This window comes from Conger conger, chromosome 1, assembly GCF_963514075.1.
Source record: "Conger conger chromosome 1, fConCon1.1, whole genome shotgun sequence".
Taxonomy (NCBI): domain Eukaryota; kingdom Metazoa; phylum Chordata; class Actinopteri; order Anguilliformes; family Congridae; genus Conger; species Conger conger.
Genome location: NC_083760.1, coordinates 20,186,059 through 20,212,992, shown reverse-complemented (window position 1 = coordinate 20,212,992; position 26,934 = coordinate 20,186,059). Strand labels below are relative to the sequence as shown.

At 44.5% G+C, this 26,934-nt stretch overlaps 1 protein-coding gene across 2 annotated transcripts in view; it reads left to right on the top strand.

The window, feature by feature from the left end:
• Positions 1–22,473, top strand: part of eif2ak4 (eukaryotic translation initiation factor 2 alpha kinase 4) — a 30,664-nt gene extending 8,191 nt beyond the window's left edge. The window contains exons 13-39 of one of the 2 annotated variants that reach the window (XM_061257952.1): positions 292–364; positions 454–543; positions 622–744; positions 3,737–3,841; positions 5,053–5,116; positions 5,912–5,991; positions 6,167–6,268; positions 6,364–6,414; positions 6,892–7,137; positions 7,559–7,634; positions 8,276–8,397; positions 8,595–8,644; positions 8,754–8,922; positions 9,557–9,673; positions 10,075–10,140; positions 10,542–10,706; positions 11,160–11,294; positions 11,391–11,501; positions 12,106–12,234; positions 15,103–15,189; positions 15,938–16,050; positions 16,154–16,212; positions 17,168–17,271; positions 18,416–18,484; positions 19,677–19,721; positions 20,248–20,363; positions 21,993–22,473. In XM_061257952.1, coding sequence (XP_061113936.1) covers positions 292–364; positions 454–543; positions 622–744; positions 3,737–3,841; positions 5,053–5,116; positions 5,912–5,991; positions 6,167–6,268; positions 6,364–6,414; positions 6,892–7,137; positions 7,559–7,634; positions 8,276–8,397; positions 8,595–8,644; positions 8,754–8,922; positions 9,557–9,673; positions 10,075–10,140; positions 10,542–10,706; positions 11,160–11,294; positions 11,391–11,501; positions 12,106–12,234; positions 15,103–15,189; positions 15,938–16,050; positions 16,154–16,212; positions 17,168–17,271; positions 18,416–18,484; positions 19,677–19,721; positions 20,248–20,363; positions 21,993–22,056 — 2,731 coding nt within the window. In that variant the 3' untranslated portion in view covers positions 22,057–22,473. Of the gene's footprint in view, positions 1–291; positions 365–453; positions 544–621; positions 745–3,736; positions 3,842–5,052; positions 5,117–5,911; positions 5,992–6,166; positions 6,269–6,363; positions 6,415–6,891; positions 7,138–7,558; positions 7,635–8,275; positions 8,398–8,594; positions 8,645–8,753; positions 8,923–9,556; positions 9,674–10,074; positions 10,141–10,541; positions 10,707–11,159; positions 11,295–11,390; positions 11,502–12,105; positions 12,235–15,102; positions 15,190–15,937; positions 16,051–16,150; positions 16,213–17,167; positions 17,272–18,415; positions 18,485–19,676; positions 19,722–20,247; positions 20,364–21,992 lie in introns of both variants that reach the window. The other variant, XM_061257943.1, reaches the window with a different exon arrangement.
• Positions 22,474–26,934: the final 4,461 nt, after the last annotated feature.

Genomic DNA, 26,934 nt, shown 5'->3' with positions numbered 1-26,934 from the left:
GGATCATATTCGATATTGTTATAATGTTCATTTTTTATAAGCTGCTTTGAATGTTTTCTGTTTGTCTTTTGGGATGTTCATATGTATGTTACTCATTTAGGCCTATGAGTGTGTCTAGGTTTCAGGTTTGTATGTTACCAGTTTGCCTAGGTCATACATTTGAGTGCTTAGGTGGAGGTACAGGCTAATATTATTGGTTTTTTTTACTTGGTACTTCTGTCTTGTGCACTGCGTATTTGTGTATGTATACTTGGATGTTTTCATGTATGTGTATGGTCTGTTTTTTTCCAGCCCGAGCGACAGTGATTCTGAGAGTGACATCATTTTTGACAACGGGGATGAAAGTCCAGACAACCTATCCCTGGTGAGTGTTTGAGTTGGCTATCTCTTCACGACTCTCCCATCTCCGTCTTTACAAGCTCACTCAGCAGGTGACCGTGTGCTGCTTTACAGGCGGAGCAGAGCAAGAGGGAGCGCACGGACCCCACAGAGAGCAGCAGCTCAGAAAACCCGCTTTGCATAGCGCACTATCTCTACATACAGGTGGGCCTCGGTTCACTGAAACACTCGTGCGGTCACCGCTGCTGATCTGTCGATTGATCTGAGGCTTTTTTTCTGCAGATGGAATACTGTGAAAAGAGCACTTTGAGAGACACCATCGACCAGGGCCTTCACCGTGACCGCAGTCGCCTGTGGAGGCTCTTTCGGGAAATCCTGGATGGGCTGGCCTACATCCACGAACAGGTCTGCCAATGACAAAAACACGCTTTCATTCAGTCACGCCTGTGCAAATAATCAACGAGTTGACACTGAAACTAATTACGGTGCACGCAAACCACCATTTTTGGCTAGCAGAGATCCCTCAAAATGAGCGAGGACTGCCATGAGATGGAGGAGATGTAGTGTGGAGAGAGTAGTGTCTGTCACGTTCGACTATCAGGGAGAGAGCACCTTATAGTCCAGAGGCAGGATGCTGGGTGTGATCCAAATGACAGAATTACTCCTGTCAAGCTGGAGAACACGAAGTCCTGTCCAATGTTTTTCTTGACGTGAGGAAACTCTTTACTGTGTCCTTGAATTCTCAGTTCAGAACAATAATATTTTTTTTTGCTGCAATTACAGTCCCTTCCAAAAGTATTGGAACAGCGAGGTCAATTCCTTTGTTTTTGCTATACACTGAAGACAGTTGAGTTTGAAGTCAAAAGGTGTCCATGAGGTGATGGATCCGAATTTCAGCTTTTATTTCCAGGTATATTTAGCTAAATTTGTTAAACTGCTTAGAACATAGCACCTTTTGTATCAGATCACCCAATTTTTACGTGAGCAAAAGTATTGGAACATGTGACTGACGGGTGTTTCTTGTTGCCCAGATGTGTCCTGTTAGATTGATTGGTTAAACAATTAATGGTTCTAAATGTCTACTCTTGGTTTTAGTCTTGGGTTTTGCCTGTGAGGACTGCATTTGTGTTAGAAAATATAAACCAACATGAAGACCAGAGAGCTGTCTTTGGTAGAAAAGCAAGCCATTTTGAAGTTTAGAAAAGAGGGGAAATCCATCAAACCAATTGCACAAGCATTTGGGATGGCTTGACAATTTGGAAAGTCCTGGAAAAAGAAAGGAACCGCTGGTGTACTGAGCAACAGACATCGAAAAGGTTAACCAAGGAAAACGGCAGCAGTTGATGACCGGAATATTGCGTCTGCATCTGACTGAAACATCAGTCAGTGACATCACAAACAATCTCCAAAGGGCAGGGGTGAAGGTATCTCAATTAACCGTTTGAAGAAGACTTAAAGAGCAGCAATATAGAGGCTATAGCACAAGATACAAACCACTCGTTAGTAGTGCCGAGATTACAATTTGCAAAGAAGTACAGAGAAGTTCCACAAAAGTTCTGGAACAAAGATTTATGGACTGATGAGACCAAGATTAACTATCATCATAAGTGCAATTGTTTTTTATTATTAGGGTTTAGGGTTAGACGAGTGATATCAGAAGGGGGGGAGGAAATCAGGAGGGAAGACTAAGGTACAGTCTGAAAAAGTATGTTATTAGTCTGCGTCGAATTATGGGGAGGGATTCTGCTGTCTTGACAGTGGTAGGCCATTCATTCCACCACTGAGGAACCAGAACGGAAAACAGGCATGAACGTGCAGTTTGACTGCCTGGTGCTCGTAGTGAGGGAACCAAGGTGACCTTACTTGGGTGTAGGGAGCAATTCGAGATTGATTGTAGAGTGGGGCAGTCCCCTTAGCAGCCTGGAATGCCAACACTAGCGCCTTGAAGGGCATGCGTGCGGCAATAGGAAGCCAGTGGAGGCCAATCAGGAGTGGGGTGACATGAGCCGACCTGGGCTGACTGGTGGTCAAGCGGGCTGCAGCATTCTGGACCAGCTGGAGGGGCTTGATGGCACAAGCTGGGAGACCGGCCAGGAGGGAGTTGCAGTAATCCAGACAGGAGATGACGAGCGCCTGGACTAGGAGCTGGGTGGCTTCAGGAGATGACGGATATGGCGTATATTATAGAGGAGGAACCTGCAGGTTCTGGCAGTGGAGGATATATGTGGAGTGAGGGTGAGGTGGTTATCGAGTCACCCCAAGATTCTTGGCCGTATGGGAGGAGGGTACTACAAAGTCCTTGACGATCAGTGAGAGGTTGATTGTCGTAGAGGACTTAGCAGGGATGTCGAGAAGCTCAATCTTGCCAAGGTTAAGCTTCAGGGGGTGGGAAGACATCCACGCAGAGATATCAGCCAAGCAGGCAGAGATCTGTGTGGTGAACTGTGTATTTGAAGGGAAGGAGAGGCCAAAGTGTGGAGAAAGAAGAGATGTGCTCATAATCCAAAAAGTATGAGCTCATCTGTGAAACACGGTGGAGGAAGTGTCATGGCTTAGGCTTGCATGGCTGCTTCTGGAGTGGGCTCACTAATCCTGATAATGCATCACGGTTTGGTGATGTCAATTGGTCGCAGGCTTGATGCAGTTATTGCAAGGGATATGCAACCAAATATAAAGTGTTTTCTACTTTAATTTACCTAAACACTCTTCCAATACTTTTGCTCACATAAAAATTGGGTAGTCTGATACCAAAGGCGCTATGTAAGTGGTTTAGCACATCTAGGTGTAAATACCAGGAAATAAAAGCTGAAATTCTGAACTCTTGTGCTAGGGAATTTAATTGCTTCATGAGTGTACATAGAACCAGCCATAGTTTTTATACCCTTTAACCAGTACAGGTGCTTGTTAGCACAGCTAAATAAAGGCATCCGTTTTGGCAGACCATATAGTATAAAAAGAACCTCTGTTTATATGATGACATACCCATACTTTTATGAAAGGAAGTATGAATAAGCGTGCATATGAGAGAAAGTGTGACGCAGAACATAAAACGGTCTTTTGGAGTGTTGCCATTTCTTGGCTTCCCCATTAAATGTGACTGCCTCTCCTCCCATCAAGTTCAGATCATTAGCCTTGGGAAATCAGTCAGGGTATCTTCATGCCAAAATGCTCGTTTGAACCGTTGGAAGTGCATTAGAGACCGATCTCCTCTGACCAAAGGGTTTCCTGTCAACTTGCCTCTGGAGTCCTAAATGTGTTCCTGATGTGAGAGTTTACCAGTAGAACGAGCATTGTCAAAGAATGATACAGAGCACCAACAGTGGAGTTTCTCACTTTCTGAGTCATAGCCCCAATTAGCTCCCTGCCATTACATTTCCCTTCAACTCTTTTGCAATAGGGGATGATTCACCGAGACCTGAAGCCTGTCAACATATTCTTGGACTCTCAGGACCATGTGAAGATCGGAGACTTTGGCCTGGCCACAGACCACCCTGCTAACGTGGTATGCATTTCCTGTGTGGTGTGAACATGTGCCCTGCGAGGGGGTGTTTGGTGAGATGGGTCAGCTGATTTACACAGTAGGACTGCGCAACATATGAAATCGTGGTTTAAAGCATAAAAGATTCATTGCTGCTGTATGGTGCATCAGGGATCTTTTTTCATCCTTAAATGTCTATCCATCCATTATCTTAACCCGCTTATCTTGAACAGGGTCGCAGGGGGGCTGGAGCCTATCCCAGCATTCATTGGGCGAAAGGCAGGAATACACCCAGGACAGGTCGCCAGTCCATTGCAGGACACACACACCATTCACTCACACACTCATACCCATGGGCAATTTAGACTCTTTTTTGGGTGTTGATAAGACAGACAGTCTGCAGCAAGATCATACAGCTTCTGTGTGATCATGTGATGGGGCGGCCTGTAGCGTAGTGGTTCAGGTAAAGGACTGTGACACGCAAGGTCAGTGGCTCTAATCCCGGTGTAGCCACAATAAGATCCCCACAGCCGTTGGGCCCTTGAGCAAGGCCCTTAACCCTGCATTGCTCCAGGGGAGGATTGTCTCCTGCTTAGTCTGATGAACTGTACATCGCTCTGGATTAGAGCGTCTGCCAAATGCCAATAATGTAATAATGTAATGCGATGTGTTTTTTTCCAACACATTTGAGCAGCAAGACCTTGCTTTTGATTACCGTTTTATCAACACCCAATAGATATCAGTGATGAAGTTTTTCACAGAAGCATTTCACGTGGCCTCAAATGTTTTGTTGTTTACGAAAAGTACGATTAAAGAAAATATCACCAATACAACGCATTGTGGCATTATTGCCATATTCCATATATATATATGGAAATTGGCAAAGGAAGTATGTTTTCACACAGAGAGCGGTCACTGTGTGGAATTGATTGCCAGAACATGTAGTGGAGGCAGAAACGCTGGGGGTTTTCAAGGCTTGATACGGTGGTAGATACCTTTAATCTTTTCGGCAAACTAAGCAGTAGGTGCACTTTACCGGTAGGAAAAGGCGAGCATTGCTGGGCTGAATGGCTTGTACTTGACATTATATTATGTTATGATTCTTATTACACTTACACACAAAAGAAACCATGATTAGATGTATCACGCAGCCCCACTGCACAGTGATAAATGATAATAAGGTCATATGCTGACAGATTGATGACGTAAAGGTGTTCCTCCATTTTGTCCCACAGGCTGCAGGCAAGCTGGAGATAGAGGACAACGGCTCGGCTCTGATACTTAAACCAGACCCAGCGGGTAATGAAAAACAAATTCAAGATCATTGTCCTCCCGTGTGTTTCCTCCTGGTCTTTCTCAGGCCCTGTCTGACTCCCCGTGATTTGGATAAAATTTGGCTTTATTGGACACTGTTACACATCAAATTGTCGACATTCTGGACTCCTGCGTGCAAGGGATTGCCAGCAGGACTCTGAAAAGCACTTGACTTCAATAAGCATCGGCCATTCGTCTTCATTTTGTCATAAATCGTGCAGACTTATCCTCGGAAATTAGTTTTCCAGTTGTGAGAAAAGGCCTGGTTTCTCATGGAAATCGCATTGCCGAATCCATTTTATACAGCGTTTTACGTCTGCCGTGATTTTCCCTGCTGTGTGATGCTCATTCTGAGAGTCCCTTAAGTTACCTGCCATGTACGATTATATTGGGCGCAGCAGAACTGAGATCCATGTCTGATTTGTTTGCCTTAATTTATACCGATTATTTTATACAGGGGATTATGATTTTTATGGGGCTGTCGATGATGTGTTTATCTGAGGCTCTTTGTAATGCAGCGATGTGCTCTATAGTCCTGAGTACAATCTGGGTCATGGCATTGCTGCTGTTTTGTCCGTGAGCCCTGTTTGGCTGTGAATAATTGGCTATTGACGTTGGGCATCTGTGCAGTCTTGTGAACTCAGCTGCTGGAATGCAGAGTGAATGCAGCCTTCCCAGACAGTGTGTCTTCAGTTTCCTAAGTACATTGAGTTCCCTGTCCCCTGATGGCTACTTGGCATCTTTTCCATATTATAATCCTGTCATCTTTTGTCCACCCAGACAACATGACAGGCATGGTTGGCACTGCCTTATATGTTAGTCCAGAGGTGCAAGGAAACACAAAGGCCACATACAATCAGGTAAAATACTTTCATGTGACAATGCTATTTCACAGTGAAATGTGAATGTATTTGTGGCCTGTGCATTTGTCATACCTGTGAGAAAGGGAAAAGGAATGTTTTCTATGCTGGAAATGGATGACAAATACAGCAGCCCAAGATAAATGGAGTTCTCGTGTTCCTGCTCTCCCCTCAGAAAGTGGATCTGTTCAGCCTGGGGATTATTTTGTTTGAGATGTCCTACCGGCCCATGACCACTGCATCCGAGCGCATCTCTGTCCTGAGCCAGCTGCGAACGGTCAGCCATTCCTCTTAAACGAACCGAGCGCGGTTTGCTGTTCGATTCACACGCCTCACAACTCTAAACCCTGTGCTGTTCCCTTGTTTCTCTAGGAGGCCATTGAGTTTCCACAGGACTTTGTTGAGTATGAAAGCGGAACACAGGTAACTGTCACGTACAGCAGAGATGCAATATTGCGCAACATTTGTGAACTTTAAAAATGCCTTTTTGGGCTCTTGAGCAAGGCCCTTAACCCCCGCATTGCTCCGGTAGGTGGGATTGTCCCCTGCTTCGGATAAACACATTTATTTATTTATTATTTGTATTATTTTTCATTTACAAATTCTGTATTAAGGTTATATGTGCCCCCTTTGTAAGAATTTTAAAAGCAATCTGTTGGTCTAATTCTCTTCATTGCTTGGCAGCTCTTTAATAAGTTTTTACTACACAAGAGCCACATCATATATTTGGTGGCTTAAAACAAAAAAATCTGTCTATATGTAACGATGGCACAGCTGCTGAAGTCCTGAAAGCTTGACCAAGGTTATGGCGGATAGTAACATTTACCACGCTGTGATTGGATTGGCAGGAAAATAAGGCGGGGTTTAGGGTCAATCAGTTGACCATCTGATTGTCTCCAGTCTCTCCAGAGGAAGGCGATTCGCTGGCTGCTGAACCATGACCCCGCCTTGCGGCCGTCGGCGGTGGAGCTGCTGAAGAGTGACCTGCTGCCCCCTCCTCAGATGGAGGAGTCTGAGCTGCACGAGGTCCTGCAGCACACCATGGCCAACATCAACGGCAAGGCCTACCGCACCATGGTCAACCAGCTCTTCTCCCAGAGCATCTCCCCAGCCATGGACTTCACCTACGACATAGACGTGCACAAGGTAACGGCCACCATGCTACGCCAAGGGCAGTGATGTTCTGCTGGTTTTTGTTGTTACTCGACACTTAATCGATCAGTTAAAGCTGCCGATTACATTAACTTGGATTAATCACGCGGATTCTTGGGTCTGAAATGGTTGCTGATGGGCACTGTGCTCGTCCTTGTTATCTGGCGGTGCACTTGACACTGCTGCCCCCTCTTGGACAAATGTGTGACTGACACATGGCTTTCTGCAATTAATCAGTGAGGGAGCCACTGGTATATGGTTTGGTGGAAAAAAATAGAAATCCCCTGTAGGTGTCACTGTGGAGCTGAATATATTTTTCTCTTGTGCATCTTAGTTGCCTGACATGGAAAGGGTTGTATTTTAATTTAGTTTTATTGAGCTCATCCATAGATTAATTTTTGTATTGTCCTTACAGGGAAGCTTCAATGCTAGCAGTGCCAAATTACAGCAGTATGTTTATGACACCATAACCAGGATCTTTAAAAAACATGGTAAGCAACCCAGTCTGTTCCATTCATATGTGTGTCTGTGTGTGTTTGTGTGTGTCTACAGTATAGGTTCAATGCTTGCATGAATTTGTGAGGGCACGTATGTACGTACGCTTGTGCTAGTGTATCTGTGTTTGTGTGAGCATGTGTACATGCGTTTCTGTGGGCATGTATGTATGTACGTGTACGTGTGCTTGTGTCTGTGTGTGTATGTGTGTGTTTGTACATACATTTGTGTGGAGGTGTGCATGTGTATCTGTGTGTTTGTATGTGTGTGCATACATTTGTTTGTGTGGGCATGTATGTACGTACGCTTGTGCTTGTACTTGCATTTTCTTGTGCAGGCATGTATGTACGTGTGCCTGTGCATGTGTATCTGTATATGTGTGTACATGCTTTTGTGCGGGTAGGTGTGCTTGTGCATATGTATCTGTGTGTTTGTATGTGTGCGTGCAGTTGTTTATGTGGGCATGTATGTACATGGGCTTGTGTGTGTACTTGCTTTTATGCGGGTAGGTGTGCCTGTGCATATGTATATGTGTGTTTGTATGTGTGTGCGTGCGGTTTGTGTGGGCATGTATGTACGTGTGTGTGCGCGTGTTTAGGCTCATGTGTGTGGTTTAAGGAGCCTCTCGCTGCCCCAGGTGCGGTGCGGCTGCAGACTCCCCTCCTCATGCCTAAGAACAGGAAGCTGTACGAAGGCTCCGAGCTGGCCTGCTTCATGGACCACAGCGGCATGCTGGTCAGCCTGCCCTACGACCTCCGGGTGAGGAAACAGGAAGTTGTAGCCGCTCAGCTAATTAACCCCGCGTGAATGTGCCATCAGAACATCTGTCTCAGGAAACCACAGATGGCATAACCACTTCCTTTGAGTGTTTTATCGTAACCTTTCATTCACAGTCTCTGCTCAATGACCCCATCCTTCTTGTTTCCTGGCTCATTTTTCTGTCTTCACTCTTGCAGTTGGCTTTTGCGAGATTTGTAGCAAGAAACAACATTTCCAGTCTGAAAAGGTAAATACTGTGGTGCCTGCTGCTCGTTAGCGTGCCGCTGATCTGTCAGCGCACAGTAGGTTTTTCATAGCCGTAATGGCGGCTCATTGCTCGGGTGGCTTGTGTGTAGGTACAGCATCGAGCGGGTGTTCCGTCCCAAGAAGCTGGACCGCTCCCACCCCAGAGAACTGCTGGAATGTGCCTTTGACATCATCACCCCGGTCACCAACAGCCTTCTCCCCGACGCAGAGACCATCTACACCATCTCTGAGATCATCCAGGAGTTCAGTGTCCTCCAGGTACTGTCCTAGCCCGGGCCACCCACAGGAGGCCAAAATCGGACACGGGTCTTCACTCTGATTATTCTGTTTTAGCTTCTCTTTGTAAAGGGCTTTCAGGGGGGTATATAAAAAAAGGCGCACATTATGCCAATTATATCAAAGACCAATTCAAACAAAATCTAGTGCTCATACTATTTGTATCTCTGGTTTGACCAAGCCAAATGTTCATGGTTGTGTATGTATCATGAAGTCTCACTTTCTCTCTTCAGTAGTCTACATGGCCTTAGTCTCACCCTGTGAGGGCTGCTTCTCCTCTCTCAGGTCATATTACAAAAGCCGGATTAGCCGGTTCACCGTGTAAAACCCAGCATAGCCGTTTTTACTTCAGTCCATGTTCCAGTTTTGGAAGGGTTCTGGGTTTTAATCGGTGTAGTTCAGCTAACTCAGTAATTCTGCTTTGGGGTGTAACCCCCCTGCACTTGTGAGTGGTGGTGCCCAAAGCGATGGCCCTACCCAGAAGAGCTCTGATTGTTGTTCAACTGGCTCTCCGTTTGCGTTCATTTACAAGTGGCCTCGCTTTTTGGCGCGAGGTCAGCGCACGTGGCCTTTATTGTTAGCGTGTGTGCTAACGCCCAGTTGTTGGCGATGACAGGAGAGGAACTACAGCATTTACCTGAACCACACCAGCCTGCTGAAGGCCATCCTACTGCACAGCGGGGTCCCTGAGGACAAGCTGCACCAGGCCTCCAGCATCCTGTGTGACGCCATGGTGAGGACCTCCCGTCGCCCGCACACACTTCCGTCCCCAACCCAACGGCACTTAACGTTCAAACCGTGTCGGCCAAACCCAGAGCTTCCTTTTTCGTTCCCCCCACCCCGCTGAAGTTACAGTAGATGTGCTGTTTGGACAGAGATCATGAAGTTAGGCTGAGGACAACTCCTTTGTGTTTTCTGCTGTTTAAAGGCTGTCACCACTACAGTTTGAGAAATTTGGCACCACAAGGAATTGTTAATCTTGTGCTCCTCAACCCCCCCTCTAACCCAAAACCATATTTTTCTTTATGACATTTTATTCATTTTTCTTTAATGTCTTAGTCTGTCAGTTTGTAAGCTAGTTGGACATATGAGTCCATCAGTCCACAGTTTTTCCACTGTGCTTCTGTCTCCCAGAGTGAGAAGCTGACTCGGCGGGAGGTTGAGGCCAAGTTCTGCAACTTGTCCCTGTCCACCAACAGTGTGAGTATCTTATCTCCTTGTGTGGAAAATACCTCAAAACACTGCAAAGCCCACACTGCAAAGCACACACTATGGTGGAGTTGAGTCCCTGATTGCTCTGGGGCTGATTGATTGGCTAAACATTTTTGTCTGTAGGTGCCTTCACACTGTGTAATAGTGTAAATACAGTGCAGTGAAAAATACTGTATTGACAGTAAAAATAGTTTTCTCCTCACACCCTATGCTAATTATATTATAGACCATTATAAACTAAATCTGGTGCTCATATGATTTGTATCTCTGGGTCAAAAGACCAAGCCAAATTTTCTTGGTTGTGTATGTATCATGAAGCCTCACTCTCTCTCTTCAGTAGTCTGCATGTCTTTAGTCCCACCCTGTGATGGCTGCCTCTTCTCTCTCAGTTACGGACACTCTACGAATACATCGACCTGAAGGGGGACCTGCGTGATCTGACCCCCACCATCAGCTCCCTGGCCAAGCCCAAGACTGCTGTCTCCCAGCTGGCCAAGCAGGGCCTGAAGGACCTGGAGGAGCTCACCAGCCTGCTGGCGAAACTGGGCGTTAAGGCAAGACATTGAGCTGCGCATCTGTGTGTATCTGGAGTCACTGCTGCAGAAGACACCGTCTTTCGAGTGAGACGTTAAACTGAGGCCCTGACTCACTGCGGTCATTAATTAAAGATCCCATGACACTGTTCGTGAAGAGTAGGGGATTCCCCGGTGACCTGGCTAAATTCCCAACCTGGCTCTTTCAACCTGCCATCCCCTGATTTAATTGGCTGAAAAATTGTTCTGTCCCTCTCCACCTTAGCTGAGGTGTGGTGAGCATTCTGCTGCAAAATGGCTGCCGTTGCATCACCCAGGTGGGTGCTACACATTGGTGGCGGTTGAGCAGAGTTTTTCTCCTTCATCACTGTAAAAAGTGCTAGTGTGTTTCTGTGTCTGTACATCTGTGTGTGTCTCTCTGCTGTTGCTTTGTGCCTCTGTGACTGCGACTGCTTGTGGTTGTTCGTGCTACAGGTGGTGGTAAACCTCGGCCTGGTGTACAAAGTGCAGCACCACTCCGGGGTCATCTTCCAGTTCGTGGCCTTTGTCAGGAGACGCCGCCGCACCGTGCCCGACGTCTTGGCCGCGGGAGGACGCTACGACCACCTGGTGAGGTCAATGCAAGCACCGCTCTCTCTCGAATATCCCGCGTCTGTCCTCCATTCGCAGTGTAGCACTCTTACGGATTTGTGACACTCTCTTCAGATCAGAGAGGAGTATCGAGGCCCAGCGTCCTCTGTACCGGTGCCCTCGGCCGTAGGCGCCAGCGTGGCTCTGGACAAGATCTGCGCCGCCCTGGCTAACATGGAGGAACCGGTTAGTGGCTTTCTCATTCTGTACAACTTCACCGGAACAAACCTTCTGCAATTCCGAGCTTCGGTGCTTTGTCTGTCTCAACAAAACTTGATTAATATTTGTGCACTAGAAGCAAGTTATATATTGTGCATGCTGAGTGGAGTGGTTTCAAATCTGTTCCACCAGTCCAGCCCTGGTTTTCTTTTCATATTACATTACATTACATTATTGGCATTTGGCAGACGCTCTTATCCAGAGCGACGAACAGTTGATTAGACTAAGCAGGAGACAATCCTCCCCTGGAGCAATGCAGGGTTAAGGGCCCAACGGCTGGGCAGATCTTATTGTGGCTACACCGGGATTAGAACCACCGACCTTGCGTGTCCCAGTCGTTTACCTTAACCACTACGCTACAGGCCACCCCACACCCAGGTAACTAACTGAACAAATGCTACTTATTCCCCAGAATGTCTTCACACCTGACTCGCAGGTAAAGGGAGGGTGGAAAGCCCACAGTTCTCAGCCCTTGAGGACAGTGATTTGAGGATCGGTACTTTAGAGGGTGTTAAGATGGTAGTGCTGGCTGCATGACGTTGCTCCTTGTTGATGCTGTATTTGTCTCCAGCTCTTGGTGAGCCCCTGTGATGTGCTGGTGGTCCCTGTGGGACAGACCTCCATGAGCAGAGCCATTAATGTCATCCAGAAGCTATGGAGTGCCGGAGTTTCCTCAGACATCATCTACGATCTTTTACAGGTCAGAGCTCACTGGCTGCACCGGGCAGGAAGTGCAGTGACTGTTTTCTGCCAACAGAGGGCAGCAGCTAGGTTTCAGTTCCTGGAAGTCCTTTTCTTGTATGTCTTGGAAGTTTATTTCTAACTTCAGCTTAAAAATAACTTTTGAAGGTTTGAACTGTGTAAATATAGGAAGTAGTATAGTACAGTATAGTATTGTGACTATATGCAATATAAGATGATCGTAATGTTTACTTGCTGAGTGAATAATTTATGTTTTTGAAAATGTTAGATTTTGTGAATACATTGCTAAAGTGCAGTTAATTTTGGCATGTCTGGTGCTGTGTCATTATTTTTGATTAATTTGCTAAAATAATGTGTAAGTTTATTGCTGAATTTCTTGATGGGTTTTCTCTCCAGTGCTAAAAGCTTTTTCTCCCAGTGTCTCCTTATGGCAGCGTAATTGTCTCAGTCCCTCCAGGTGCCATGCCTCTGTCACATTCTTCATGTTTATGTTACGGCCTGGTTGCAGCCGAGGGTCTGTGCGTCACTGCTGCTCTCCCTGCATCTCTCCTTTCAGAGGCCTTTCTCTCTCACTCTCTCTCATACTCTCTCTCTCACTCTCACTCTCACTCTCTCCTGTTCTCATTAATTCAGTCACTCTCATTCTCTCTCTCATTCTCTCTCTCATTCTCTCTCTCACTCTCTCACACTCTCTCACTCTCATTCTCTCCATCTGTCTCCTATTCTCACTAATTCAGTCACTCATTCTCTCTCTCACTCTCTCTCACTCTCTCTCACTCTTACTCTCTCCTATTCTCACTAATTCAGGCTCTCTCTCATTCTCTCTCATTCTCTCTCACACTCTCATTCCCTCTCTCTCCTATTCTCACTAATTCAGTCTCTCTCATTCTCTCTCTCTCTCTATCTCTCATTCTCTCATTCTCATTCTCTCTCTATCACTCATTCTCTCTCTTATTCTCACTTATTCAGTCATTCTCTCTCTCCAACTCACTCTCTGGCACTCATTTTCTCTCATTCAGTCTCTCTCTCACTCTAACTCTCTGCAACTCATCTGTCGCTGTCTCATTCTGTAACTCACTCTTTCATTCTCTCTCTCATTCTCTCACTCTCTCTTTCCCCTCCCTCTGTACTTAGTGTATGTCACTCATTCATTCCCTCCCTCTTAATTTCTGTGCCTCACACGGTGTCCTCTCTTTCTTGCTTCCTCACTCCCACACTCTCTTTGTCAGACTGACTCAGGCCTCTTCAGATTGCCCAACTCCATCCCCAGAGCCCCTCAACTGCAGTGGGGGAGCTGTTTGTGTTCCAGGTTACATCCCTCTCAGTTAGAAAGACAGCGCTTGAGTCGTAGCGCTTCAGCATAACATGGTTTTTAGCGCCATGTCATCAACTTGCTGTCCAGTACAAGTTGTCCTCGGGCCACTGGTGAGGGCAGCGAGGTTGCTAAGAGTGAGTGTTTACATTTAAGGTCCTGGCACTCTCAGTCCTATTGGTAACACTATGCGTGCATAGTGCGTTTATGTTCCATTTTTCAGTTCGGGCCAGTTCAGGAGATGGTTCCAGTCTTTTGGGTTTTGTTGCCCAGATAAGGTCAACTGTTTCCATATGTTGACCCCTTTTGGACATATGGCGCAAAGCTGTTCCACGCTCAGGTATTCTGCTATCATGCACTCTGATGGTGGTCATGAGTGGCTAGCTGACGGGATACTGTTTTAGAACCAAGGTGATCTATTGGGTAGTTTTTTTTTTAGTTTTTTTTTAGCAAAGCTCCCTGCTCTCAGCAGCATTTGATTCCTGCAACTGAACCTGAACTCATGGACACACGTGAGTGAAAGCGTGGATGGTGAAAGGTTTAGGTGAGCTTTCTCATCTCTGAGCGGAGCCCGGACATGCAAATTCCACGCTCTTCCACCGGAATTTATGGGACAACTGTAGAGCTGTTTCAGCATGAATTTCATTTTCCAACATACATCAGGGCAGTGATCTCTTTTTTTCCACTTGCAGTTATCTCTGTGTGGAATTCAGCACTTTTCTGCTCTTACTGCAATATGCTGATGTAGCTGAAGGTGGAACCCACTTGTATTTTTTGTCAATGAACCGAGATAATATGAATCCGCCATTGTGCTTCCAGCTTCTGACCCTGAGAAGACGTGTTTCCTGCTCCGTGTCAGTAGTTACAGTCTGGTATTGGACCTGCCGCGGAGCCCCACTTTAATCAAGCTGCAGAAACCGAGAGCTGAAAGCAGCCTTTTCCTGTAGACCGTATAGCACGTACTGTACTCTGAGCCAGTTTATAGGTCCCTCCAGTGTGTCTGTTGTAATTCAGAGGTCCTCTGTGTACAGGTTTTGTGGCAGACAGAATCAAGATGTTACAGGGGAAATTGAGTGCTATTGAGATTATATCCAAGTCTTGTTGCATTGCTGCTCGAGTTGTGACTTAGAGTTGTATAAATGGATGGTTTATGGTTAATGGTTACATCATACTTTCTAGCTTGAACATGTTTGCCTTAGTCATCTTATTACTCAAAACTGGGATCCTCCACATCCAACTGGCTTCAGTCCCCGGGCTGTAAATAGAGGGCGAGTGCCTGTCCAAGTAATGGCACACCCTGGGAATTGTATGCCTTGAAGAGCATGAGAATAGCAGGCTGTAACCTTGTATCCATGCCCCCCTGTCATGCTCCTGACGAGCTGGTTGGTGCCTCGCATTGGCAGCCAATCGGCGTTGGTGTGTGAGTGTGTGTATGAATGGGTGAATGAAAAGCATCAATTGTACAGGACTTACTTGGTTTAGCTATCGAGCTAACTCGGTAGTTCTGCTTGGTGAGATACCCTGGAATGAGTGTGCTGTTGGTCTTGTCTCCAGTCGCAGGAGACCGTTCTGGAGCACTGCAGAGAAGCTGGCATCCCGTGTGTGGCGCTGGTCTCTGATAAAGAAGGAAACTACATTAAGGTGAGGCCTCCTGGCAGCGGAGTGGAGAATAATAACTCCCTCTACTAGCAGGGTAAAGAGTCAGATCGTGCCAAATAAACACGCCTGCTGCCCTTTTCCCTCCTTTTGCTGTTAAAGTGTATGCCAGCTAAACTATACTATTGTTTTCACATCGTTCATGACTTGGCTTCGCCTCTCAGCTGGCCTGACTATAAATAATGGAGTGCAGATTGGCGTGAGTTGTAAAAACTTTATTTCTAAGAGTCAAGTCTGTGTGAAACGTGTTTGGAACAGGCCTAGTTTTGGCTATTTTGCTGTGAAAAGCACTGGTTGGCTCCAGTGTTTCATACACTGACAGCTCCTTCTCCGTGGGAAAGAAAATATCATTCAGCTCAACAATCAAACTTGCTTAAATTGCTTAACTAAAAGTGGCAAAGCGGCTTGCCAGGAAAAAAAAAGTTGTTGCTCATAATCAAATTATTTATTGAATATATTCTCAAGGCACCATAGGGTTTCTGTTGAAAGAATATAATGCGGGAAAGTGTCTTGTAAGGACCATATATTTGGTGTGGACATTACATCCAGTCATAAACTCTCCATGGTGGAATTTACAAGTAACTGCTGTCATTGACAATGTGCCATTATTCTTGAGCTCCATTTAGTTCTGTTAAATCTTCATAGGCGGGCAAGACCTACATGCCCTTTAAATGAAGGACTGTAGACAATATTTCTCCACTGTTTTTTATTTTTATTGCTCTTTTTGGGTCAGGTCAAGTCATTCGAAAAGGACAGGCAGTCGGAGAAGCGGATTCTGGAAACGGACCTGGTGGAACACTTTATCCAGAAATACAGGGCCAAATTCAATGAAGAACGGAACAGCAGGTGCTCGATCCTCTGTGTGCTTTCACCGTGCAGTGAATAGATACACTGTGCCTCAGGACTAAACGCCACCATCCTTTACTCTGTTATGTGCTTACTTTAGCAGGGAGCTGTCTGAAAACATTTCTCTTCAGAATCCAAAGGGATCACTTCTGGTTACCCCAGGTACTGTAAAAAACTAAATGAAATGGTTTAATTCTCAATGCAATCTGTCCCCTGGACGGGCACTTGAATGTAGAGGAAAGTAAAATGTCTAATGTATTAGTTATGTCTGGCACTGTCAAGAGGCCACAAATCCTATACTTTTGCATTACAAACCCGGCAGCTCGGTTGTTGTTTATTTGCTTAGCAGGCACCCGCATTCAGGGGCACTCAGATGCTAGATTTCACATAATGTGCAGCCTGTTTCAATACAGGGCTTCGGTGTCTTAACTCAATACCAACACGAGTGTGGCAGTGTGCCGCATGGGACTTAAACCCAGCACCCTCCGGTGATTCCCGTCTCTCTCCCCCGACTCTATTTCTGTCGCGGGCAGGAGCCCCAGAAGGCGGGAAGTGATGTCATGATCAGACTCAGATGACCTGGGCTTACTTACAGTAAATGCTGTCTGCCTTATGGGAAGCCCTCCACAGACTATCACACATGGAAGAAATAAGCTGAAAGTGTTGTCAGTGGAGGCCGCAGCACTGTTTCAATTTGTTCCCTCCGAAATTCCTGCCATAAACAGGGCTAATCCCCGGTTTCCCATAGCCCTGCCTCCCGTTTCCTCGGTTACATTTAAGTCAATATTCGAAGCGGAGATGTGTTTCACTGATATCAGTGGAATAATAACGGAATGTTCTCGCAGAAATTTGATTAACGCCGGTGTGAAATGTCTCACTTGCCCTGGCGATTGCGCTGCCTTGCCGCAGCACGCTGTTTTCATTAGCCGGAGCGGTGCGGACGCCACGCTACACGCTCGGCGGAGTCGTGACAGTCCTCGAGCGCCGAACCTGAACGGCAGGCCTGAAAAAGCAAACGGGCGCGAGAGAAGATTTCCGGGCTTTTCCAGCACGGGTGTTTGAGCGCTGTGCGAGATGCAGATGTGGACTAAGGGAGCTCTGCTGTGCTGTTCTGCAGGGTCGTCTGAACCGCATGGGAGCAACGCATCCATGAACATGAACGTGAGCCTCATCGCGCCAGAGAAGGTGTCCGCCAGCGCGCGGCGGCGCTACGAGGCGCAGGTGTGTGGGCGCGGCTTCTCTCCCACGTCGGACCGTGCCAACGGGACCGCGTGGCTCAACTGAGACAGAACAGTGAACCAACTGGCTCTATTCTCTCTTTTTTATTTACACATTTAAATAAGATTCTTAAGATGCAACCAAACTATTCAGCCTATTTAGTCTCATCATTTTCCCGATTGTCTAGAGCAGGGATCAGCAAATCATGGTCCTCGGGACCTACTTGTTTTTGTTGTAAACAGGAATTCACACACCTGATTGAACTAATCACGGGCATTTTTTGTGGTTTGATTGGTTCAGTCATTAAACCAGGTGTGTGAGTTCCTGGTTACAACAAAAACCTTCTGGCAAGTGGGTCCCAAGGACTGGAGTTGAGAAACACTGGTCCAGGGATCATCAAATGACAGTCCTTGAGGTCTGAGAACTACTAGTTTTCCACCCTCCATTTATCTGGGAGTCAGGTGTGAAGATAGTTTGGTCAATCGGTAAACTAATTGTTTCGCTAATTACCTGGGAGAAAAGAAAACCAGGGCCAGTTTTGGATTTGAAGTCCAGATTTGATGGCTGTTGGTCTAGAGTAGGGGTCGGCAGCCCTGGTCCTGGAGAGCCGCAGGACGTGCTGGCTTTCGTCTCCACCTTAAAATAAACAACCGATTCAGACCCTAGAAACCAGGTTAGGTGAGTTAACTGTGTAATCAACAGCTTTCATTGATCAATTAATGCCAAGTAACAACGAAAGCCAGCACACCCTGTGGCTCTCAAGGACCTGGGTTGCTGACCCCTGGTCTAGAGAGTATCTAACCATGGGCTAATCTCTATACCAAACACCCAAATGGTGTCTGCTTCTACCGTTTGACATTAACCTGGTTCAGCTACTTGAGGCGATTCCATGATTTGACTTTTGACCCATTTGACTCATTAACTCTTTGTACAACTGTCCCCTATGCCCCCGGCCACAACAAGAGCTTGGTTCAGTCTCTTTCATGTTTGCATTTCTGAAAACCCAAGAGATCCCTCATGCACAGTATTTAATCTACCCTCCGTGGCTTGTTTTTAAACTATGTGGCATGCGAGGATGGAATGTGTATTCCTGATGCTGTCAATGTGATTATGGGTGCAATTACTCTTTTTCTCTCTCTTTGAACAGATACAAACCAGACTGCAGAACCTTGGTAGCAATCTGCAGAACAAGAGCAACGATATTGAAGTTTTAGCTGTAAGTCCTTTGAGCTTTTTCTGTATGTTCCTCCATGTTCAACTGAGAAGTCACAGAATAATGACATTATTTGATTTTGTAAACTTGTTTTTTTCTGTACACTTTTTGGCAGCCCCTAATGTAATGGGAATTTGAACTCCCTCTCTGAGCTAAAAAGTGATTCCAGTTGCAAAAGAACAATAAACAGAGGAGGCTGTCATTTGGAACTAAATTACTTGCATATTTAGATTGTTTGCAGTTCGATTTTGATTTCAGAATGAGGAGTAAATGAGAGACTGCATTATTTATAGATAACTACATTCTCGGGGCACATGTGTTAGTACATTTTTGTCTTAGATAAGCTTTTTCCGAGGTTCTTGGACAAAGAAGATTTGAATTGGGCCACGGTCTGATGCAGTCATTATTTGCTAAATCGTAAGACAGGATCACCGTTAATACAGAGGCATTATTACCCAGTAAGCTTTTTTCCATTCAGGATTCCAGGTGGTGCGGCAGCCCTTATTGCATGCATGTTCCGGGAGACATGAATGTTTACAAATGTCAAGCAATGAGCTAGTTTATCCATGGGACCAATGTTTTCCTAAACTTGAAAGTGTAAGGTCAAGCTGTCCAACATATTTAACGTAATGTAGTCTCAGTCATTCCCTTGCTCGCTCTTAATAGCATTCACCCGTTTCAAAAGGGAAACGTACATTAAATGTGAACATCAAACCGCCTATTTGCACATCCTGTCCAGTTCCTCTCTTTTCCCGTGTGGAGTGACATTAAACGATTGGGAAATGAAAAACGGACAGGTAAATATGTCATCTGGTCATGACTCATTGCGGCGTTTCTTCTGAAAAAAGTGCATATGACTGGCATTTAATTTTTTCCCCCGTGAGTGGAGCATCCTTAACCATTACCGTACTGTACATGTGTCCAAAATGAATTTGAATGGCACGTAATGAACCTCGGATCCGCTTCAGCTGAAGTAATTGTTTCCACTGCATTGTCTAGCTACAAGCTGGATGTTTCCCTAATATTCGTTAATACATTCCCAGACAGTGAATGCCCATCATCTGTAACTGATGCAGAAAACTTCCTATGGAAACTTGCCTAATGTAAACTATTGTTTCCACTGAGGTCTCTGTGAGCAGGGATTCCATTGTTCCTTGCACCCTAAGAATTCTTTATTTTGTTGTTCTTTTTTCAGGTTGACCTGCCAAAGGAAACGCTCATCAACTTCCTGTCATTAGAGGTTTGTTCTGTGCTTTATTTATTATGAACTTTCCAGAGTAAATACCACATACCTCAGTGGAGGTTTTGGAGGGAGTTTTGCAGGAAGATAGGATCCTGTGTTGGGGGGTGGGGGGTGATTCCGTCGAGGGGGTATGTCTGGGGAGACAGGAAATGGAGGTCTAAACTTCCTGCGTTCAGTGAGTCTGCTCCTGTCTGAGATGATTACCTGTTTATGAACCCGTTAATGAGAAATACCATGTAGCCCCCATCTCTCAAGGAATAAAGGAAAGTTGTCACAAATTGCATGCAAGTGAAAAATGTAATCTTTTTAAACCAAGTTACAGTCACTGTCAGCCGGCAAAATATGCAGGATGTCCTGTGAAACATTTCTGCTATTTCCACTTCTTTGTCCTGCGGATGTTGGAAGCCCTTTGTTTGTAGAGTTTGACATGGTGCATCTCTGTGACCGCTCAGCTCATCACGTGGAAGCGCCTCTGTTAAACGTCCCGTGTAAAATGCTGGTCCTTCTGCCACTTTTCCCACAGTTTGACGGAGAAGAGCAGTTTAACGTCAGCGTGAAGCACTTGCTGTCACGCCTGCCGAAGCAGCGTTACTTGAAGTCAATCTGCGATGAAATCCACCGCTTCAAATTCGTCAAAAGGTTAGTAGTCTCTGGAATGGGCTATTTCACGCTCCCGCTTCCCTAGCCCTTAAGTCGGGTCTTTCCTCATTTTATTAGAAATCGTGAAACTTGACGCTAACAGCAGGACTTATTAAACCGCCGTTTGAAGTGGGTCTGCTTTTACACCTAGCGGTTGCCCAAGAAACCGCCTCTTTCCTTGTGGAAATCCCACTTTACAAAAGCGCCGCAGAGCTGACGCTGCACTAAAACGCACCGCCGCCTGTGGCTTGGGCGGGCTTCGGTTGAGCTGTGGGTGAGGCCGGCACCACCATTAGCCTGCCTGTGGCGTTTCTGACCCTGACCGTAGGCTCTTATTGGTTGGTGGAAGAGTGGCAGGTTGGTGGCATGAAGAGTGGCAGGTTGGTTGGTGGAGGAGTGGCAGGTTGGTTGGTGGAGGAGTGGCAGGTTGGTGGAGGAGTGGCAGGTTGGTTGGTGGAGGAGTGGCAGGTTGGTGGAGGAGTGGCAGGTTGGTGGAGGAGTGGCAGGTGCAGGGACATTTGTAGCTCATACTTTTTTGGGCAAAAGAATCCCACAGCCTTGTATTGCACTTGGAGAGCAGCCTATTATATGAGGAAGATTGACACTACTGCCAGTACCTCCGCTCTAAGCCCAAAGGAAATTGGATCGTGTTGCTGAGGTCCAGGTTCAGAACTGCTTTGTACAGTCCTCAGCAACTGAACAGAGTCATGCACACCGTATAAAAAAACCTAAAAGCCTCTGATGAAAGCAGTTGGTTTTAATTTTCCTCTCATACACGCATCTCGTTATTGCTGAGAAACCATGTTTGCAGGCAATTAACTTTAACAATGGAGATATTCAGGGTGGATTTTATGTGTGTTTCTTTTTTTAAATAATGTACCTCAGGCTGTGGGCTAGATATTGGGCACAGGCAGGCCCCTCGTGTGAGGCCTGCATTGTCAGCCGTACCTAGACCTCTCCACCCAGGGGGTCTGCCTGCACCCTGTGAAACTTGTTCATACTTCTGAACAAGTTCAGCAACCTGTGGTACGCCGATGCAGGTTTTTGATTGCGACCTCCAGAAATCAGTACAGTTAATTTTCAGAAGTTGGGTTAGACTACAATGGAGTACGACTGCTGCTGAGCGGTTGACCTTGTTAGTCTTTCCCAAAGCAAGAGCATAATCAGTTCACCACTGTTAGGAAATGAAAGGACTTTTGTGAGAAGCTGCCAGATTGTGATTGAAGCTTTTATGGGAAATGCCACAGAAGAGAGTAAGCAAGTGCCATGTGTCGGCCCCAGCTGTGTGTGCTCCAGAGGTTTACTGTAACGGCACAATGCATGCAGTGTGCTGCAAGGAAAGTACAATTAGCAGCAATAAGGATTCAAACACACAGCCGGACCTGAGACTGTGATTTGCATAATGACATGGCTCAAGGAGTGGATGTGATTGCATAGTAATTATTGTGTGGTGGGACTGTATTTAATCATAACTGCTGAATGTCCTGAGTTCCCTGTGACCACAGTTTGCTTGGCTCTTTGTTTTCACTAATTTGAAGTGCTTTATTTTTTTCTTCCGATTTTCCAGTTTTAAGGTACAACGCCAACAGCACTGTTGTAATTTTAATGTTTTTCCCGATATCATTGCAGAGTGGCGGTAGTTGTATTATACAGCTACAAGGATGATTACTACAAGATTCTCCTCTCAACCTGAAGACCATAAGTGCTATCATCTCCTCATCCCTCTGCTTGCTTTCATGCAGTGTATGTGTTGCATGTGAATGAGAGTTTACAGTGTACCTGAGCCCAGAGGCTGAACATTGTGAGAGCACCTTCCACTTGGCCAGGAAGGCCATTTCAGTGAGCTTCACGCGTCCATTTCAAACTGCATCTGTCCGACTCATCAGAATTGGAGCAAACACATTCCCATTGGTCTGCTTTGTCAACGATTTACTTAAATTGTGTGGCTGGGGAAAAATGATTGGCTGCAATGCGGAAAACATTTCTGAACAAGTGTTGTTATCGTGGAAATCAATCGGAAGTATTGTTATACATAAGAGACTAGTTTTATAATTTAAAAAGTGAAATATTAATGTGATATTACATTAAATCATTTATTTTCACTTCTTAAGACTGATGTCTGATTTACTGATTACTCAACAATGCATGAACCTTGCCTAAAGTCTAAAGGTGTCAGTAACAAAACAAAATCTTATTGCATCAGATCTTTGCAGTGCTTTCGGAAATTATAGTTATTGTACATTCATAGTTTTATTTATTCATTTTCCTCATTGTTGTGGCCAATAGTGTCCATATAAGCATGCAGTGTAACTTTCTTTACATTAAACCTCCCATGAGTCTCAATATAGCCAAATAGGTCTTCTTATCATCTTTAAGTTTAATCCCTGTGCATCTGTTTCTCAGATGTACCATTGAATTTATGTTATAAAACGGTGCTTAGTAACTGGTGTGCTGCTGATCTATGGATTTTCACTTTATTCCACCTTCTGTAAGAATATGAAATGCCCTTCTGAATGGATTGAGCTGGTTTAAGTGAAGCCAGTTGGTCATGGTTTGGGTTTAATCACAAAACATTCATGGGAGAAAATTTGTGGTGTGGAACACGGTCAATACCAGGTCATATCCGTATAAGGTTTTGTGAGGCCAGGCTGAGATTTGTGAGGCCAGGCTCCCTCCATCTCCCTGAGACAGACTGTTTCCAACACACATCTGAGGTAAGTCACCAGCCATTGAGGAAGTATGAACCTTGAACCTTGAATGTTTTTGATCTGATGTCGGTGTAGTTCAAATGTGAATCAGTAGCAGTTTGGATTAATTCCACTTGTGTAGTTGATTCTGGAAATCCAAACTAAGTTAATGATATCATCATTATTGTCATGAATCATTTAGCATTGAACTGGACACAGTGATGACCACCACCGTGTTGTACTGCAGGTTATAGGCAAATTGACAAACTTGTTCTTTTGATTCTTCAAATTAATAATGCAAAAAAGAAATTAAATTGAGGGGCAAATTATTAACAGGTTGTATTGCACCAGAAATGTTTGAACTTTATCTATGTAATTCATGGTGATTTCATCCATTGACATTCCTGTTCTGACCCTGGAGTAGCTTCTAGTGGTTGGCATGTTTCATTACCACTTTTCTGCCTGGGCTTGCTTGTGGCTGCCCCAAGCCAGGAGTCTTAAGTGTCTGACCACATACTTGAATTTGTATCTTCCCACCTGACCGTACAGAAAACTGAACATTTCCAAATTGCCTATCTTCCTCTTGGTTTCTCTTGCCCTTGCACGTCTCCTGGAAGCTGTCTCTACTGGAACATTAAAGCACAGCTGGCATACTGCATCACACATGCTTATGTGAGAATGATGTACTATAATTATTCATATTATGTCACCACCTGGCTGTATTGACTTTTTTTTGTGGACACACTTTCCTTGATTTTTGGCTATGGTATATCTAAAACTAGTTTTGAGTTTCACCTCAAAGTTTAGAGCATACATTTCCAGCTCTAGATTAGAGCATACATTTTCAGCTCTAGATTAGAGCATACATTTTCACCTCAAAACTGACCTCGGATTGATTCTCCTCAAGAAATTCACATTTTTTGGGAAAAATACCATAAATGTAATTTAATGTCCACACCATGATGAAACATAAGAGAAGTAAAAAGAATCCGGTCCACAGAATGCTCGCGTGATCAATAATGTGGCATAACTGTCTCACTTGTCTGCCCAGACTCATTTATAAAAGGAATGAGGGACTCGCAAACTCTTGGGATTTATTTTAAGAAAGGTTGTTCTGCTTAAACGTTTTAGGAGCTCACTACTTACAATGAGATAGACAGGTCTCGTATAAGAGGCATGGCATGTGCAGCTTGAATCCAAAAATGATGTCACCAGTTAAACTCACTTCAAAGAAGGGACATATATTTGTTCTTGCTTGAGGCTAATCCTTTTTTTTAAACGAGACATACTGACCAGCAAGGGGGCAGTGAATTTGCAGACATTGTGACGCATGCTTTAAGTACCTATTGTTAGACAACACGATGGTCCTTGAAGTTCTTCAGATTCTTTGGTTTGAGCCCATCTGCCCTCTGCTATGTGGTTATGGGTTTTACCAGGACAGACGAGTTGCAACAGAAACGGGGACTCTTGTGACACCCCATGAAGAGCAACATCTTAAATTCCTCAGGAAGTGAGTTCAGACCTGTCCAGTCTCTCAAGGCTTCAATTAATTTTGTGAAACATCTATATCAATTTAAATTTTAGAGAATGTGGAATCAATCTCTAATATGCTATAGAGTTGTGGTTTTCAGAATCCCACAACACAATTTCCCAGACCTAGAATGAGACATAAAACATGAAAGGAATAGGATGATGTTTCACATATTACTATGTCTAGTGAAGTTAAAACAGCCAGTAGTTTAACTTGACTGAATTATAGTCATGTAGGCAAGATGTATGTTCATGTTCCAATATGGCCATTTTAAATGGGGGTTATTCCATGATGTAGCTACAATTCTAATATCTTCAAAAAAAAGAGAAAATTAAAGAGATGGTTAACAGTATTATTTATGAGTAATTAGTTGTTATTGGGTCCCTAGATAAAATTTGAAGAATATTATACAATAGTTTCTCACCCCAGACATTGGATTTAGAATGGTAAATTGCTTGTTCTATCCTGTCTGTGTTATGCATTAGAACTGTGAAAACGAGAAGTGGCCAAAAGACAGTATTTCTTGAAAGACATGAAAGAAGGTATGGTTTTAAACCCGCTTAACCTTGAAGTGCTCTTCATTCCTAATTAAGGCAGTAAGTGGTGACAAGTCTGGCAGGATAGTCTTTGCAAATGCCAGATGTTAGGAGTACAATTCTTGGTGCATCAGTTTTTCATGTGCTCTTGGTTCTGTTTTTAAATATATTTAGTCTATTCACTTTCAAGTATTAAATTCTACAGTCTGTTCAATCCATACCAACCAAAATGAAATCATTTAGTGGAAGAGTCAATTGAAGTTAGTTTTTTTTCCAGCAATTGAATAACATCAAAGTTTCTTGCCCTGGCAACTGAAACTAGAGTCCCTTTCCCATTGGGGTTTCAAGGTTCAACCATGTCATCATATTTCATTGACACAGTGGACAAGCTTGATGATGTGTTTTTGAGTTTGACTGCAAAAAACACAGCATCCATTGTTACACATTCTTGTAGTTGCAAAGTAACAAGAGAAGCAGTACAGTGTGCGTGTGGTGCTTCAACTAACGGTTTAACAGGAGAATCTTTGACAATCTTGGAAAAATAATTAAGTGCTGGGGCAAGATCAAACTTGCTGCTTCCGGTAATCAAGGGCTTTATCCAATGACCCACAACAGCCCTTTTCTTCCATGTCAACATGCTCATAAAATGACTGGGAAGATCAGGCAGATTCCCCAAGAGAGCGAGCCCAGAATTCAAGGATAAAAGCTATGCTATGTATAGTATAGGTTCACTTAACTTTCACTAACAAAAAACCCTCATATATAAGAGCAGACAGCCCATAAAACATACAGACAAAAGTGGTCTTTTGAGGATTCAAAACTGCAACCTCTTGCCCATGGTTAAATAAAACAAGACCAGGTTCAGTAGTGGTATGTGTCCAGTTCACTTTATTGCATATTTTGGCAATAAGGCAGTTGTACTGCATCTCCAATCCCACCTGAGGCATGCATTTTAAAGAAGATTGTGGAAGATCTGGGGGGAAAAAAGAATGTAAGTTCGGAGCTAGAAGCTTAAATGGCTTTGTTTAAAGTTGCAATATGTATTATTTTTGTGTTCAGAATCATAGGTCAATATCAAATCAAGATAGGCAAAGACCCTGTAGGTAATTGAATTTCATCTTCAGTTAAATTTCAGGTGATATGCATCATTGATCCCTGTAAACGGAGGCCAGATGGCTTCTGAAAGGGGGTTTTATGAGGGCACTGCTGTTTTACCCTCAAGAGAGGTACTTCACCTGAAAAGCTCCTGTAAATAATCAGTTCAGTGCAGACACATACGCTTTCATATGGGGAATTCTACAGTACATGATTACCATAAACTGCTAATTGGCCTGAACCAGTCTTTGGTTGTTTGGTTAAATGTATGTGGATTCTCTCTTCTCTTGATTGCATTTAATGTGGCAGTATTACACTTTTTTGGTACCTAAAGAATTTATGTTAAATAGAAAATAAAATAATTTCAATTACATGTATTTGGATAATTTGATTGCAGGGAAGATGACAATACTTCCAGTATCTTACTTCCAGTTAAGATATGAATCTTCTGCCAGATATTAGATAAAAAGGTATGTATGTTTATAAAGGATGGTAAGGACAGAGTGCATTGCAGTTGAATCCCTTCACTCCAGTGAGAAGATAATTCATGTCTCAAGCGCACAGATGGGTAGTGACATGGGTGGCACTACATTAGTTTTCTAGTCTTACTATGGTCACTATTCTAAGTCGCTCTGGATAAGAGCATCTGATAAATTAATGTAGTGTAATGGATATATCATATGCTGTCAGAAAAAATGATGAGGACATGCATCTCTGTCCCA